Here is an 18,696-nt window from a genome sequence, read left to right as displayed (position 1 = left end):
TTCTGCGATACATTGACATATTTTGTACTCTTGAAATTGTAGAAGCTCAATAAAATCTTTACCTTTATTATCACATTTCCTTTGCACTTATTGTGAATTTATTACCAATAAAGGTAACCATTATCATGTCAGACTTAGGAAATGTTCTGTAGCTAGCAATTATTCTTTAGCAATCAATTATGATCCCAGTTTAAGACTCCAGGTCAATTCCTACGGGAGACCTTGTACAAACAGACATGATCAGGAAATGACAGGCAGGAAAACAAAACATAAAACAAACAAAAAGGCGGTTCCCTCCCTGCCAGTACTATGCTCCCCTGTGCCAAGAACCATGATGGGTTTAATCCAGGTACTGAAATAATCCAAGAACAGGAATAATCCAGGGACAGTAGTGTCATAAAACTGGAGCAGGGAAATCAGAGAACAGGCGTTATCTCTACAAAGCTACCTCTCCACAAGCCCTTTCATAAGTAATTCTGTAAGGCCACAGAACTGTGATTTAAAATGGTGTTTACCAACAATATTAGAGTTACTGTGGCAACTGGAACAGGGGAGAGAATACAGCCACTCACCATCCACCAACCCATACCTAGCCCGACCCGAGCAGTGATATGGGCCTTCTGGGTAACTGCCCCCAGTTTATATACTGGGCGTGATGTGCTGTGGTATGGAATACCTCTTTGGCTAGTTTGGGTCAGGTGTCCTGTCTGTGCTTCCTCCCAGGTTCTGCTTCTCCCTGGCAGAGCATGACACTCAAAGTCCTTGGTTGGAGTAAACATTACTTAGCAACAAAATCGGTGTTATTGGCATTGTACCCAGGCCGAAAGTCAAAACCACAGCACTGCACCAGCTACTAAGAAGGAGAAAAATGACTGCTACTGCTGAACCCAGGACAGTATGCCAAAGTGATTCCATGACCTAGCCTGGGAAAGGGCACAGTCTCTTGAAGGTAAGCTAACTCACAAGCCTCATTAGACATTGCAGCAGTATTTCTAAAACAAGCTGAATGAGCATTAAGCTAATCTGTAGCTCAGTTTAAATTTCCACAGAAAACATAAAATAAACTTGGTACCAGTTTGCCTGCAAGACTTCTGGAGTCAGTTTTCTGTATACACTAGAAGAGCCCTAAGAATGAATTCAGCCTTTTTATTTAATCTGAGCACTTTAATCACTATGTTTAGTATACCCTATTAAAGTTTAGTTTTGATTTGTACTTTCAAACACTAATAAACTAACTCTCCCTCTGCATTTTTTCAAAAGCAAAACTCATTTCAGAGTGACACAGTACTATCACTCTCCATGATGTCGAGTCCACAGCCAAGCACATGCATCTCTTATGAACTGTCCACAGATGATGCTCATTACTGCAAAACTGCCATGAAGCAGAGATCTACTCATTTATGAGAAAGAAAGTGATCTCCTGAATTTCAGCATTTGTACTGAGAAAAGCTGGTTTGGGTGGTTGTTCTGGGTTAGGTTTTTTGTCAAAAGCAGCAGGTAGTAGCTTGTGCAGTAATAAAGACAGACATTTGATACTGCTGTTTATTTCTTTTTAAAAATTAGACAATTCTCAATGTATTAATCCAGCAACATGCTACTAAGCACTCTATACATTCCTTTCTTCAGAATAATTCTAACTAGATCTTGGCAGGGATAAACTGCGTAAGAATTGCCGACTATAATAGTACCGATCAGAAGTAAACCAGTTGAGAACTCCTCCCCTGAATCCAACATTACATTTCTGTGAAATTGGCCTACTCTATTTAATACTGTGTTGTCTTGAATACCTTTTGAAATATAAATTAGTTTTTCTATTAGAAACAATTGTGTGCATATTTTTTCATCTTATTCAGAATAATAAGATAAAAATTTCCATGGGCATTAAAGGGAGTTTCAACTAGGGCTTTGTAAGGCAGGCTTTAAAATAGTGCCTGAACCAGTTCTTCTACGGAGTTCTTGATTAAAATCTACATACTTTCAATAACTATTTTCAGCAGTGTAAATGATGTGTCCTCCAAAAAGTTTTAATGGAAACCAATTTAATTAAAACTAGTTTGACATCCTGAATATGCAAAGTCAAACCACAGGATAATAAATAGTTTTTGAGATTGGTCTGCATATCTACAGGCAAAACTTCCCTCAAATATCCCATGGAGCAGAAACAATTGTGGTAGCAGTTGAAAGATTTTCAGTTGTCAGATTCAAGGTCACTAGTTAAATTATTCAGACATTTTTTTACTTCTAGCAAAACCAATCTTACAGGCATGTATGGTTTTGTATGTTGTTTCATAAGTTATTTAAAGCACACTTTTATATTCTCTATTTTACAGCGTTGTGCTTTTTTATTTATTCATCTGTACCAGGTTTTAGCTGAAAATTATTGTTCAATTTGTACAAATCACCCATGATTTAAACTGTGTAATTACATTTCATGTAATCTCACAATTTCATTGGTTAATTAAATGATTCTCTACAGCTTTTTTTATCAAAAAAAGCAATATACAACTGCAGAATCCTTGTAGGATTTCCACCGCCCCCTCCCTCCCCCTTCCCTCCCCCAGCATTGACATTACATATTTAAATACATTGGACCAAATCCTTGGGCATGTCTGATGAGTTGTGCGGAAGTCAGACATGCATGCAAAACAGCTCTAAGCTCATCTTTCACAAAGGGATGGATCCTATTGCAGGGCTGTATCCTCACCTCAGGAGAAAACCCAGGTGCGAATGTCTAAATTACATCAGCTGTACCTATAGAGTGAACCTTCATGCAGAAAGAAAGTCCAATAGTATGCCCTTTCACTTAAATTCTCCAGCATTTACTGTGGTATTTTAGGAGTCCATACAAAAGGGTATACGGGACTCTCTGGGTAAATTACAGTGAATTGAGGGTCAGGTTAGGGCTGGTATTTTAATTTTCAGTAGCTATACTATTCTAGAGGAGCTAGCCCATATCATCATAGTGCAAATGTAACCTCTTGTACAGACACCTTTTGGTAAGAATAAAACAACATAACCTTAACAAACAGAGGTACAGTTGTTAATGAGGCATGGTACATTTTACTTTGTAATGCACCTAGACATTCTTTCATTGCTAGGCTGTCCACTTTTCAGGAAACATTTTAAAAAGAACATCTCCTTTGATTATATTAAAAGTAGATGATATGATTTTTTTGCCTTCAGTAAATTAAAGTACAGTATAAACTGATTTTTCCAAAGTTATTTCAGTTTAAAATGGACTGAAAAAAGTTACAATGTTTAACGATAATTTCAGAATAGTAACTAGTTCACAAACATTTTGTTTGTAATGAGAAAACTTTGTCGGTGACAAAAAAACCCAACTATGTCTTCCACCAATTTAACAAACAGTATTTTAGATGCCACCATCACCTGCAGTTCCGTTGATGATGCCTCACACCAACAGAAGACTCCTACTGATGATCAACATTCATCTTCTTTATACGATGAAGCAGAGCATCTTTTTCCATTTGGATCTCAGCAAGAGCCATTTTGGCTTTGGCTAGTTCCTGTTTGAGACATTCATTTTCTTCAATAAGCTGAAACAATCACATTAGAGAAGAGCTTTATTAGTATTCCTGCATACTAACATTTTCCATACAGAAACTTTTACAGTACCATATTCTCACATTCATTGCTGAGTGCAGGCTTGCTGGGGCTGAGTCAATTGCGACTGATTCCCAGTCAGTGATTGTAGGACACAGAGACGATGCAGTTACCTCAAAAGGCAAGATCCCAATGTTCTAGCTACACCACTTCCATTCTGTAGTAGAGTGGAAATGACACCAGGCTCTGAGCTCTAGGAATGGTTCCTTACCCAGTGGAAGTTAAAAAAAAAACAAAACAAAGCCAAACTACTGTGTGAGTTCTGTCATCATCAATTCAAAATCCAGGTGTGACTGAGACATTAGTACAAGTCTGATTTAACAATGTAGTCCTTTGTCTTTGGAAGTTGTGTTGTACTCTGATGTAAAGGAGAAAAATCGGTCTACAGTGTACTATTACCACATTTAGAAGGTAGTATTAAATTTGTTTTGCATGCCTAAGTACTGAACCATACTATAATATCCATAATTCATATTTCCCGTATCAGATAGATTTCTAAGCAGAAGTAACCCCCAAGCCCATCAATAGATGATCTAAATGTTATAATGATTAATGACTGTAATATACTCAGGGAGGGGGGGAACATGGGAGGGAGAGTGTCAAAAGCAGTTCTTAATACCTCATTTTTAAGGAAGTCAGCTGAATCCGTCTTTGATTTAGGAGATCTGGGAATTTCACAAGTAGTCTGCGTGGATTGGTCCTGTGCTTTATGTTCAGGAGGTCCAGCCACTTGCTGCAATGAACTACTTGAATTCTTCATCTTTGACACATCATTTACTCTTTGATTGTCTGTATCACAGAAAAGACACTTAAGAGCAGTGCTTAGAGTTTTTGTTGTCTTTTTATTGATTCCCAGCAGCACAAAATTAAAACCAACTAAACAAATATTCACTTCCCAAAATCGAATTTAAGAATAAAAAAAAAATAAACATACTATTTTGGAGGAAGAGAGAAAGAAAAGGAGGCGTGAGAAGAAGTAATATGTAGCTTCCAGCTTGAAGAAAATTATCACATTTTTATACCGACCAATACAATAATCACTGAATATGCATTCTGAATAACTACAAGTTTAAGAACTATTAATATTGCTATTAAGATACTGTCTCCAGGTCCAAATCAGAGCTGAAGACTGCATTCACATTTGGAGACACAGGGAGATAAACCTGCAGGATCAAGTTTTTAAATTAGAAAGTAACTTAAATGACTTTGCATTAAAGAAACTTTGTAGCCTTTATAACTGAAGTGTAACTGTAACATCTCTTAAAATACAAAGCTGCACAGGAAGGGAAAAGATGAGGGTCATGGTTCTTGGTAGCCAAAAAAAGTAGTCTGGGTTGGGTTTTTCTTTTTTAAATGTTTCCTTCTGAGCAAAAAGTTTCTGTTCATAATCCCCTTCTCCCACCAAACACACGTGAGGACTCAAAAATCTAGCACTGCAGATACATAAATCACAGCAGTGCAGACAGTATTTGACCTATGCCTTTGAAGTCACTGTACCTGAGCAGTCCATTACAAGAAAAGGGATCAAAGTACTTCAGCAAAAAGGGGAAAAAAAAAAAAAAAAAAGAGCTTAAAGAAACCTTAAAACTATGTATTTTCTTACTAAATTACTATTTCTTCAAATGTTTAGTTTAAAAAGATGACCAAAATGCACTGAACATCTTTAAACACGCAAACAATATATTAGATAATATAGAGTTGTTTAAATACAAGTAAATCATGCCATAGCCTACCTCTGAGAAGCCTGGCCCACCTTCACTATACCTTTGCATCAGATAGGTGAAGGGGCTATTAAGACTACCCTGCAGCCTCCTCTTCCTCAAGTCATACAATACATTCCATATTGTTGGATTAATATATTCAGGACCTGAATGAAAGCATGTGTGCACCCTCTGCAATTTTGTGAGCAATACCAAATGGAAGAGTAACTGACAAGAGAGGGGCAAGCCTGTTTTTCAGAGGACCCAACATGCTGGAGAAACAGGCAGTGTGAAGTGCTGCAGCTGGAAGTAAATAACCTCTTGCTCCACTTCCACTACCAATTGGAGACCAATTGGACAGAAAGCAAACACTGTAATGTCCTGTAAGCCTTAGTCAGTGAGAAGATTCATCATAGTCAGCAGTTAAGTTCTGAAAACAAAGACCAGGCACATACAGGCTGTACTAGGAAGGTTACAGATACCAAGATGAGGGAAGTTATTATTCCCCTATACTCAGCACCAGTGAGACCACACCTGGAATACTGGATCCTTTATGTGACTATGCTTAGAATTAAAGCACATTGCAACACAACTTCCACAAATTATCATCAGATATCTTTTCATTATTAGCCACATATTTGCACAAAGGAAAACAAACAAAAAAAAAACCCAGTTTTCAGCATAATTAGATTATGATATTGAGATATCAAGATGCTGGAACATACAAACCTCTAATGAGAAAAGAGCCATCATCATTTCTTTCTATCCAGAGTATGTCAATATGAAGTTTTATGGGTACCAGCTCAGATGCCTTGAAATTTTCACGTGGACTGTCATCCTAAAAAATATAAGTATTCAAAAATGAGTTTACTGGGATATAAAAAGAGCTAATCAAGATGTTCAATTAAACATCTTGATTTAAAAGTGGATTTAATGAAACTTGAAAGGGAACACTTCAGAGTAAATTTTCTAATGGGATTCACCACTAAAATTTTGCTCTTCCACCCCCCGGATCATATTAAAGGCACAAAGTTATCTCTGGAGTAATTCTGCTGAACTCTATATATACAGTCTGACTATACTTCAAAGTATTTTCGAAGACATCTCAATAAGATTATACCCCAACCCAAGACATTCTTAACCCAGGAGCTCTCAGAGTCAGAGATAAGAAGCCTGCACTATGCAGCATCTGATTTTCCCTTGAACTATTTAAAGACTGAATGGGTACAGCTAACATTCTTGAGCAGATTTTGTCTTTTTAGAATTTAGTTTGGGATGGTGCCAGCTGAAGTTCAGTTATATTACTGTACTCAACAGAAGAGAAACTTCATACATTATTTCTTTTGGGGTCTCCCCAGGGAGTCTTTATAGTTCATTATTCCTGTCAAGCAGAATAACACAGCCAGTGTAATTAGAAACTGTACATATCAGCATAAAACATGTAGCGAGAAAGCTGTTAAGATATAACTGCCAAAGTTTCTTGAAACTGTACTGAGATTGCAGTAGAAAAATGCAAAAAATAAAATAACCTTTCTTAAATTCCAGCCCCACCCAGCGCAACACACTGCATCAAGTCTCATGCAGAAGAAATACACTATTTCTTCGAATTTCAACAGAATATTGAATGGGCAATGCAGCATAGCCTATGACCATATCCTTTCACTCATTATTACCCTGCAACTCTATAGAAATGAATCATCTGTATGTCAAACTTGCAGTTTAGTCAACCACCATGTTGTCAACCACAGTGTCAACCAACACTGTGACTTGTGTGCACTGCTGAGTGAGCACTCTGGGGCTTTCACTGCCAAGCAGACTCCTACTGTTTGTTTATTAACATATATTCCCCACCTCAAACAGCTGCTTTCTCAATAATATTTTGATTACATCTACCTTCTTGCCCATAAATCAGGACAATCCATTTTTAAATTTAGATGTCTATATGTTAAGACTTTCCTTTTTGCAAACATTCATGTTTGTGAGACACTGAAATGTGAGGAACAGATCCACAGCTCTTACAATAAAATGCTTGTCCGACTCATGTAGTAGAAACAGCCCAAAAGGAGTGCCTAAGGATCATCAGGTGGTGGAAAAGCTGCATCACAGAAGGAGGGAATACTGATGCACTTTCAGTAAAACACTGAAGAAATAATAACTGCCCTTTAAGTCAAGAATGATCTCAGCAGAGTCAAGGCCTTACCCCCAGATGCAGAACTGGAGCTGCTATTCCAGTCTTCAATTTATTCAAAGTTTATATATATGGGTGATTATCAATTTACAAAGCAATGTTATAATTATCTTATCTTTACTTTTGCCTGGGGTTTTGTTGTGGTCCCTTCTCCCCCCAAAAATAAGTCCTTATCTTTATATTCAATGGCTGTCCAGCACAGAACTCACCATCTCCTTTAAATGAAAGAAAATCCCCTAAGAGACTTGAGCAGGAGTGTCCTCTTAATGTTACTATTTTATGATACAGTGGTGAGAAAACTTGCATTATTTAGTATCTGTCTTTCGGTAGGGCAGAAAATGAAATCTGGCATCTAAGAAACAGTATTCACATGGTTTGAACTGGAATTCCTGTAATCTTTTCCCTTCTTTTGTACAGAACTTTCATTGTAAGAAGGATCCTCTAAGTAGGAGAGAGAATTAACCTCTAAAATCTGTTTTTGTAATTAGAAAACCATTATTGTGCTAAGCTAAAAAGCCCAACCAGAAAAACCCACGTTGAGCCTCTAGGAACTTGGTATACTTTACCTGTAAAGCTCCCAGACAGTCACTCAACAAAAGAGACTGGGAGTGGAGAAAATAAGATAAGTATAAAATATTAATTCATATAAATAGCTTGGTCATGCATAGAATCCACCTCTAAGCATACCACAGATTTAACCAAATCTATGGATTTTTTAATTGTTTTAGTATTACCTAAAGACCTTCTAGAGGACAACAGCAGTTGCTTTGAAGTTAACTATATCCAGATTAGTCATTTATCATCAAAGAAGCAAGAACACAGTTCTTATAGAGCAGCCAAATGCCTCATTGTTAACATACCTTTAAATTAATCCTTGCATTAGAAACTTTTATCTTCATAGGCATCACTTCGGCGACAGTTTCATCCTCTAGAAAATGCTGAATGTTTGTAAGGGAAGATGTTAAAAATTCGGCACTGAAGTTCTCTACATGACACTGAAGAAAACCATTTTTTACAGCCAGCAGAGAATGTATCACAGCACTAGGCCCACTTTCCCATCTCAAACTAATCTCAGGTGATGAATTAAGTGGTCCAGCCACAGATTTACAGTCCGAACCTGTTGCAAAAGGAAAACAAATTTGCATTAAAATTTTGCAATGCACAAAAAAAGCAATCATGATACAAATACTTTGACCTCTACTGGCCAACTGATATTTTCCAAAAGTATTTTAGAAGTCGTATCTACAAATTACATCATTGCAATTACAGAACTTCAGAGCCACTTTCTTAGTCTATCATTTCAAAGCACTAAAGAGAAATAAACAGTACATACAGTACTAGAACCTCACTATGACAACAGGAAAGGACAATACAGAAATATCACTGTCTACAAAAAAAAAAAATTAGTGTTTTCTCAATATCTGGACAATGGAAAAACAATTATTTTAAACTTTTCCACTAGCTCCTTCAATTTTAACTCAGAAAAACATTTAAGTCAGTTCCTTCTCTCAGGAGAGCTGGTGTTCTCTGAGAAAGACAGAATTTCCTGACCCAGGAACTAACTTGCTAACACACAGGAATATAAGCAGCAATGCAGTAAGATGGATAACATGACTACATGGTGCTTCCATTATTTGGATGGCAGTAGAATTGAACCTTAAAAAAAACCCTAGCAGTTTCAGCATCTTTAACCAATAAGGACAACTGCAACATTGAACTGAATCATTCTAAACTAAATTAAAAGATTTAAGGTTAAACTGCTGGGGAGGGGGGCAATATTAATTTGTTGTATAAAAAAAGAGGGTTCACCACCAGAAATAACTACCCCATGGGATTCTTAAGTAATTTGGTGACTCTGATCTACAGAAATTGTTTGTATGACAAAAAGCATACCCACAGTAATACACAGTTGTTATATTAAGAAGCATCAATGCTGTCATTTCAAAGATAGCTGAAATCAAAGTAACTCAAGTAAAATTAACTGAATTATGTCCATTTATATTAGTAGAGTATCTAACTTAAAAAATTTGAGAGAATTAAAATAAACAAAAGTTTCTTGGTTTAAACTCTGCTTCCCTCAGGAAAGGCCAATGTTTACAAGATTAGAAATTGGAAAGATTAAAATTAAAAGGAAGACACTTTTTTTTCTATTCTTGTTTCTTTAATACTATTCTTCCTCCTCTCCCCATATTATTGGCATGCAGTTTATTGTAACCTCCTCTTCTTGATTTCTGCTTATGCATATATTAGCAATTACGAGAAAGCTGAAGAGAAGGCATACGGGAAATCTGCTAGCAGCTTTTCAATACATACGATGAGATTATAAAGGCAGAGCCAGGCTCTTCAAACTGGTGCTCTTCAGGAGGTTAAGAGACAACAGTTCAAACAAGAGAGGTTCAAACTGAATATAAGAAATGAGGAAAATGTAGCACTGGTGCAGGCTTCCTGAGAGGTTGTGCAATCTCTGTCCTTGGAGGTCCTTTCTTAGACCGATGGGATAAAGCCCTGAGTAATCTGGCCTGATGTCAGAGCTGACCCTACTTTGAGAACAGGATTTGACTAAAGACGTCTTGACATTGCCTTCTCTCCCCTCAACTATCCTGTGATCCCATGAAGTGCAGGTTTCCTCTGTGGTGGCTTCTTTGCTATGTACTATCTACTGATAAGTAATAATGCATGCTATAACAAATGCAGCATGCTATACCCCTCCATTTCAGAGATAACCTACTCTAAATAATCTGACATGTAACGTAAAAGAAAAACACAGTATGTTGGTGGGCTGCACATGACATTATTTCTTTCCAGTAAAGCTTAGCCTGGATACCTTTATATAAAGAAAAAACCATCCTGCTTCACAGAATTAAGAGTTCCTTCTGAAATGATACAACTGGTTTACAAGGCACTTGGTTAAAACTCCAAGGCATCATTGCTGAACATATTACATTTGCGAGACACAAGCTTTCTGATATATCAAGTCTCTATAGATATAGATACTCAGGTATCCTGTTACAGACATTTGCAGCATGTGAACTTATTTTTTAAAAGTATCATTAGCATATTGTTAATTGCTACTGCAATGCTATAACAACTGCTCAGAGCATTAATACTTGAGGATTCAGGTTCTTGATAATTTCTTTGCATGGTTCCTCACTTTACTAATTACAAATGTTACTTCAGCACTTGAGTAAGTTTTATTGAAAGGTCTTGGGGGGGGTGGGGGGGTAGAGATTGCTTTTATTGGGATATTTTCTTTTTGCTTTTGCTCACTGGTTGTTCTAGTTGCATTTTTTTACCATTAACTCATTTAAATAGTTTCTTTTGATCTAATTCCCAAACTTTTTCCCAACCTTGATCCTCTGGATTTAACTATTTTCTTCCTTAGTTCTTCTATTAGAATAAATATGGGAGATGGGGAAGAGCAGTGCCCACAGAAGATGGCTGACTAAGTACAGAAAACACAGTCCTACAGTGGACAGAAGAACAGTAGAGAGTAAAAAAGATGTACATTACAGAATGGAAGGGACCAGCAATGTACAAAAAGAGCACTGTTGGCCTACCCATCCAGATACCCACCAGAAAGAGAAAGGAAGAGAGATGAAGTGGAAGTATTTGGATAGTATATCCAAATTTAGAACTATATAGAAGTATTTAGAAGTATAATACTATCGTATTATAGTCTTTTGCCCATAAAATAATCAGCCAGTGCACAAGCGTCTCTATCAGCTGAACCAGAGAAAGCAGGTTCTACTTTTAGATACATGTAAGACCAGGAAGGTGGCATGTTGTTACTATTTACTCCCTCTTGGTTTTACAGCGGATGTGATGGATAACCAGAAATCAATTTGCCTGCATATGAACTGAAGGTCAGCCATGAGTCTCCCCTGCTGGACCTCCTTCTTGCCCTCAGATGCCTGAATGTAACTGCAACATCATGTAACAGCTGCTCAGGCAGCAGCTGCTGGCAACTGCTCAGCTTACCAGTAAATGGGTTTTTTAGTTAGGCATCAGAGGCTGTCCCACCACATACAGCTTCCTGAAGAAAATCCTGCTCCTGGAAGGCTGGAAATAAATGGCAGCCAACAGCTGCTATATAGCTGTTTCCTGAGAAAGGAGAGGAACCAGAAGCAGGAAGCCAGTGCATCAGGGATCTGCCCCAAAAACCCTACAGCATCCAGCAATTCATGTGGAAGGCTGGCAGAGGGAGCAAAGCAAACTGTGACGTGAAGTGGCATGCTAATACATCGTGCCAAGAAAGAAAACCTCACAGCATATGAACTAGGTTTTCTGGCAGAGAATGTATATGTACTCATGCTCAGGAAAAACTCTGACACACTGGTTGATCTAGTTGCACAAATATCTGCATGAACCTACACCCTCTGTTCCTATCAAGCTTTAAAAAAGAAAAGGAAAAAACCAAGGAACCAACAAAAAAAAACCACAATGCCCAAAAAAGCAAAAAACAGCTGTCCTCACAGCTCATCCTTCCTGACACAGAGTCAATTTTTAAGTTTTCTTAAATCACAAATTATAAATTTGTTTGAACTGTTGTTGTTAAATTAATCTAGAGAAATAGATCATGAAGAACCAGCCCTTCAAACCAAGGTACATTTAAGCAAAGCATCATTAGATCAGTAAGAGAGTTCTATCTTCATAAAACAGTAACAATGTAATGCAATTTATTTGATTTTAAAAAGAGCAAACTAATGACCAGAATTCAATGCAATGCAGTTTATCTGCAGTACCAGAAACTGGTTCCATTTTTATTTCCTTCCCTTTCCCTTATCAGGAAAGAATCAGAGTAGATATTCTAAACCAGCATAAAAAGTATGCTATTGTACTAAGATAAAACTTGGTTTTGTGCTTTAAGGCTACTCCTGAGTTTTTATTTACTCAGAACAAATGTTACTAGCTCCAGTTTCACAACACTGAGATCTCATTGTTAGTTCTTACCAACAGTTCTGTTGCAAAGATAATGCCGAACACTGATATTTCCCAGCTGATGTGGTATCACTTGGTTGACCTGTAGGCATATTTCTGTATCTTCACCTCTGATGTCAATTTCCCCATTAACACCAAATATTTGGAAAACCACAACAGACATCTACCAACAAAATTAAGATAAAACAGTGTAAGATTATAAATTGAATTTACGGTGGTTATTATTTTAAGTGCTTTCTAAACCTTTTCTCTACAAAAGGAAAAGAATATTTGTATCCATAACCCTTCCTCACAGAAAAGCAAAAAGTTTTCTCATTTCTTTTCCTTTTGTACCTATCAGCTTGACGATGGGTTGCTCAACAGTCTGTCCAAAAACAGACACTTGTATTTATAACCCACTAATACCGATTCAGAATTGGCCAGAAAAGCCACAAGTGAGGCATTTTTCTCAGTCCAACAAAGAAGTTTGTGACCTATGTGACACCTGAAGCTTTGTAAGGCTGCATTCAACTTCATGTATATTATAAGCACAACCAAGCATTTGTGGTGCTGAATCAGAGCAGGTTAAAGAACCAGGCTACTAAACTTTGGCTATCAGCATAATAGCTTTTTTTCCTCTATTGGACTGCGATATCTTTCAAAACAATACGTAGCAGCCAGTTTCAAAGGTCAGCTTTGGTATCAGAAGATCTATGTCCATCATCATTAATACTACTAAAATGACTTCAGTTATATTCTGCAAGTAGAAAAAAAACCACGCTAACATGCATTTGCATAACAGTCAATAAAATCTGATTTTTCCACGTTACCTATATGCACAGATGATCGAAAATGTATTTAAAAGGAACCAATCATTTAAGTGAGCTGATTTTTTATGTATTTTTCTTAATTAACATGATCCACAAATATTTTAAAGCAAAGAATTACACGACTAGCATTAAAAAAGGAAAATAAATCAGCAAGAACATGACAGATTTCAGTCAACTGAAACTCTTAGGTTGGACCCTGCATGGTATATCAGGGAGGGAATCTCCACATATTTCTGTAAATACTGGGCATTATCCTGACATAGTCCTGGACAAGAGGCATCTCTGATCTGACCCAGCAGGGCAGCTGTTTTGCTCCTATTTGCAAATACTACAGAATGCTACAAATACTACAGAATGCTACCAGTGCTAAGGAAACATCTCCATATCAGAGACATCAGAGTTTTGGTACTTTCTTTTATCTATACATGAAGATGTTAAAAAGCTCATTTTAAATACTGTATTCAATCAAGCATAAAAGAACACGACAGTATTACAAAATATTGCTAGGTACGAAAGCAGAAGTATTTTGTGGCATTTTTAAGTGGCTGCTGTCATTTACCAACAGTGGCTATACAGGAGATGACAAGGACAGAGAATACTCAGTGTAACTTGGATTGCAATCTTCATTTGTATTTAATACAAGTGCACTACACCTATAGGCTTACACAATGCACTAACAAAAGCTACCAAAATTACTTGAAAAATCACCTCTAAAAGCATTCATTGTAGCTCTATTTAGAGGTATAATTTGCTGAAGCATGTATTCTAATGGAATTCAACAATATTACCATTTCTTCACTAGGCTCATGGGCATTCTCTGAAGCAGCACTCATGGCATCTGGAGATGAGCCACCACAATTTTCAATCACTGTGCCTCCTTCAGGAGCATTTTCTGATGGGCTTTGGTAGTTTGTGGCTGTAATACCTTCCATATAGATAAGAAAAGAAAACACAGTTAGCATAGCCAAACCTGAATCACTCCTGCATCAAGAATAAAGTCAGTGTCTGTTATTGTCTGCATACATTAGCTCACTCTTTAAGATGAGTTGAATGGCTTATTAAACAAATATTTATGATTGAGCTGCCAAATCCATGCCTCTTACAGAGAGTTCAAAGTTCTAGACACTATAAAAGTAAGGCAGGATATAGTGACAAACCCAAAATGGCACTCCACATGCATTATTGAAAAAATTGTGAAAGGCCTTTTAAGTCTTCCAAATCAAATATAAACTTGATCCAGCCATGTCTATAAAACACTGCACAGTGCCTTTAAAGCAAAAGTTTGTGGATTTATGTTTAGAGAAATAAGCTATATATACTTTCATTAGAGTGATGATGGTAGTGTTTCCCTGACAACTAGAAAGCATGCAGACTTAATCTACAGTTAAATATTGTTTAACAAGCTTAAAAAAAAATAAAGGTTATTAAAAATGGAAAATGTATTTTATGGCATACTCCCACATAAGCACATGCAGGAATACTCCTACGATCCAAACATATAAGAGGTTTGCAAGTGAAGTAGTATTCTCATTATTGCTCTAGACTGAAAAGAAAAAAAGTCATTCTTTATTGGAAGTAAAATTTATCAGAGAAGAGGTACCAATAAAGTCTTATTGCATTTCCTGACATTAGAAAATTATTTAATCAGTTTTTCTAGAGAGCTACTAGATCATTACAATTGCTTAAGTCCACAACATTACAGACTATACAGACATAATTACCATAAGCCTGGATTCCTCCCTCAGACCAGGACCACACATTAATGCACAGATGAGTGAAAATTGGACAAATACCTGCTGTTAGACAGTCAATAGCTAGGAAGAGCTCCATAATGAACAAGCTGCAAGGAAACTACTAAATCTATCTGCTTGGTAATTAGCATGATGAGTATTAGTGAAAATCCATTTCTTTTTCATCTATTTTTAAAATTAAAGGTTCTTTACCACTTCAAGCATAACACCCATTCAGGGTACAAACCTGTAAAACCAGCCAAAGCAATGGCTTTTAAGCAAAGCAGAGAACCGTGCTGCTTAATTCAATTGCAACATAGGAATGCAATGCTTTTACTCTCCTCAAGAGAGAAAAATTAAATAGTGCTAAAATTAAGTAGCACTACTTAAGTAGCACACCTTACTGCTCTCCCATTAAATAACATGCTGTGAATATACTTGATACTACCGACTGGAGAACTTCACAGAAATAATGCTGTAAAGTGTCCAGGATTTGCTGCACTACAATCCTTTTGAGGGCTATTTTAGTAATAGGTTACATTTTCATGTATTGCTTAAAAATATTTTGTTAAACCTACTCACCTTTCTCCAGAAAGCTCTGGCTGTCACTTCCATCACTCTCTACCAAATGATCCTCCAGCATCATACTATCAATAGAGACGGTATCCAGAGAGACTTGTGATGGACTTCTCTTCATATTCTTGTAAGAAACAGAGAATGTAGGGAGGTTGGACGGGCAGCGTTCCTTAGGCTTTGCACTTTTTAAATATAAAGATATCAGGAAATTATTTCAAATTAAAGGAATTACATAGAAGTTGGTTGGTTTTGTTTGTTTTTTTTTTTTTAATTTCTGTAAACCAGGCAACATACAAAAGAAAAAAATCTGATTATTCAATAATCATAGAATAGTTAGGGTCGGAAAGGACCTTAAGATCATCAGGTTCCAACCCCCCTGCCATGGGCAGGGACACCTCACACTAAACCATGCCACCCAAGGCTCTGTCCAACCTGGCCTTGAACACCACCAGGGATGGAACATTCACAACCTCCCTGGGCAACCCATTCCAGTGCTCACCACCCTAACAGGAAAGAACTTCCTCCTTATATCCAATCTAAACTTCCCCTGTTTAAGTTTTAACCCATTACCCCTTGTCCTATCACTACAGTCCCTAACGAAGAGTCCATCCCCAGCATCCCTGTAGGCCCCCTTCAGATACTGGAAGGCTGCTATGAGGTCTCCACACAGCCTTCTCTTCTCCAGGCTAAACAGAGACAAACACAGAAATAACATGCATTCCTGCAAATATTTGTGTCAATATTTTTCTCAATACATATTTCATAACATTTAAACTAAAAGTAAAGAGTTCAGATAAGTTAACAGTTCATTTTAGCTTTCATTAAAAGCTGGATACTGCATATCTTCTATCTTTATATTTTAAAATATTTATCTACTAGATGTTCATTTCCATTGACCATTACTAGAACTACATGGCCAACAAAATTGATAAATATTTTCAAATAGTAAGCAAATTGATTTAGTATTAAGTCTTCTGTACCTTGATGAAGACTGGGATGCAAACACTCTAATTGAAGTCACTCTGTCTTTGTTGATTTCAAATTCTTCAGTTTCTACGGCAGTTTCTGTGTCCAAGTCAGTGACTTGGTTAGGGCAGCCTTCAGTTGTGCCTTCCTGTTCATTTAACTTATTTGAGAATATGTTTTTGTCGTCTTCCTTATCAATGATAAAATCAGTAGAATCTTCTCTCTTATTTAAGATGGATGTTGACTCTTTAGGATGCAAACTACTTTTCTCACTCAGAGGTCCACAGACCTCCTCTGAATCACTTCTACTAAAAAGTCCACTGCTTGCTCCTTCACTTGTGTCTCCCAAACCTTTATCTGATGCATCATCTGAAAATGATGTTCCTTTCTGAAAGTCCGTATTACTGTCTGATTTAAACAAAAGAGGATCTATTAAAATCCCTTTATTAACTTCAGCATTCAGAGGCTTACAGTCATTTACATAATCCAAATCAGTAATACCAGCTTGCACTATCTTACTGCCAACTAATTTTTTCTCTGAAGTAAGAGCTTCCCCATTTCCCAAAGGGGAGAGTTCTGATGCCACGGGACTTCCTTCTTCTACAACTGGAGACTTACAAGGGTTTCCCTGAGTCACTGGATGGAGTAGTAAGGCTACTTCTGCACTTTTAAGTAGGATCCCAATGCAGACATCCGTTTGCTTTGCAGGTTTTCCTGTCACTGCTTCTACATCATTCCTTAAGTTTTCCAGGAGCAATACAAGAGATTCATGGAGAAACAGCAAAAAAAGGTACTGGTAATGATTGATCTGCAAGCTTACATGTTTCTGAACATGGACTAGGACATGTACATCTGCATCTGTGGAAGAACTTTCAGAAAGCACTCCTGAAGTGTCTAACATTTGAATGCCATTGGTCAAGGGCTCTGTCTCAGTGCTGTAATATTCCCTAAGAAGTTTTTTACGTTGCAGTCTATTAGCAAGATCACTAGATTCACTTTTTGGAATGCTCACAGCTGTCTGATCATGGGATAAAAGCTCTTTTTGTGACTTTGCAAACCTTACTGGTTGGCAAATCCAAAGTGAAAGTGGAAATGAGTCCACAAAGCTTATTGGTCGGCCTTTCCCACTTTTTGTTCCTTCATAATCTATCCAGAACTGGGAAAAATGCAAGGCCCAAACATCAGTAGATGCAGATGTCTTTAATGCATATTTATTCAACTGTGGTATGATATAACCTTTATAGACATCATGCATTTTAGTATCTTGTTCATGAGCATGTCTCTGGAAAATTGGATGCAAAAGATTAAAATTCTTCTGGGACTTGGGAAAAGTGGTGAAAGTTCTACTGAAAAATTCACAGTCTTTGAAGTTCTGAAACAAAGCTTCTAGATCAGAGTGTCTGCAGTTTGGTGAATATCTTGTATTCGTAGCAATCATCTCTGAACTTTGAATAGAAAGTGCATGAGGTTGATCTTTATGAATTTCAGGTTTGTTTTCAGATGGGATGATGAACTGCAAGAGAAATATATTTTTTCTAGTCAGAAAATTGTAGATTGAGAAGGTATACAATTAAAGAAATAAAATAATAACCATGACAGCTAAAATAAAGGAATATAATTATAATTTTATGAGAACTCAAGTATACTAACACAGGCTCACAAATTATCATTTGTGTTTCCTCTTTTTTATGAGGGATCTGTGGCATCTAAGACTCAATGTTTGTACAAAAACATAAGGGTCTCAGGCTTTTCTTATATGAAGAATTTAGATTTAGGTCAGTAATATTAGGCTCATTTCTTCATTATTATTAGTGCTTCATTTCTTCAACACAGAAACAACTTGGCAGAAAGTTTCTGCAAGTGTTCTAAGCATTTAAAATTTTGAACTCCAAATTACAATTCTCTGCTTTTTTTCAATCTCACTTGTCAAATAGGATTTTTCACTACACTATTTTCTATGTTAAGATACCAGGAAACAACTAAATGTGCTAACACAGCTAATATTCCTAACAGTGCAGAACACAGAATAAGTATTTTGTGACCATTATCTGATAATCATATTTTTTTCATCATAAAATATACTCCAACTCCTAAAAAAACAAAATAGTTCAGTATGCTGAACTTAACTGGCCTATCTTTAGCACAAGTTTTAAAGGAAACATGTA

General features: G+C 36.8%; 1 protein-coding gene across 3 annotated transcripts in view; it reads right to left on the bottom strand.

The window, feature by feature from the left end:
* Positions 1 to 1,528: 1,528 nt before the first annotated feature.
* The window catches only part of BLTP3B (bridge-like lipid transfer protein family member 3B), a 62,081-nt gene continuing 44,913 nt past the window's right edge, over positions 1,529 to 18,696 (bottom strand). For all 3 annotated transcript variants that reach the window (XM_061476438.1, XM_061476437.1, XM_061476439.1), the window contains 8 exons: positions 16,546 to 18,044; positions 15,572 to 15,747; positions 14,048 to 14,184; positions 12,463 to 12,613; positions 8,373 to 8,629; positions 6,054 to 6,162; positions 4,244 to 4,413; positions 1,529 to 3,557 (listed from right to left, as the gene is read on the bottom strand). In XM_061476438.1, coding sequence (XP_061332422.1) covers positions 3,432 to 3,557; positions 4,244 to 4,413; positions 6,054 to 6,162; positions 8,373 to 8,629; positions 12,463 to 12,613; positions 14,048 to 14,184; positions 15,572 to 15,747; positions 16,546 to 18,044 — 2,625 coding nt within the window. In that variant the 3' untranslated portion in view covers positions 1,529 to 3,431. The remainder of the gene's footprint in view (positions 3,558 to 4,243; positions 4,414 to 6,053; positions 6,163 to 8,372; positions 8,630 to 12,462; positions 12,614 to 14,047; positions 14,185 to 15,571; positions 15,748 to 16,545; positions 18,045 to 18,696) is intronic.

Source organism: Pezoporus flaviventris, unplaced genomic scaffold (genome assembly GCF_033815535.1).
Source record: "Pezoporus flaviventris isolate CSIRO_AGI_PZ_B2104156 unplaced genomic scaffold, CSIRO_AGI_Pfla_v1 ptg000096l, whole genome shotgun sequence".
NCBI classification, from domain to species: Eukaryota; Metazoa; Chordata; class Aves; order Psittaciformes; family Psittacidae; genus Pezoporus; species Pezoporus flaviventris.
The sequence above is the reverse complement of the archived record's forward strand: the minus strand, read 5'-3'. Positions and strand labels throughout refer to the sequence as shown.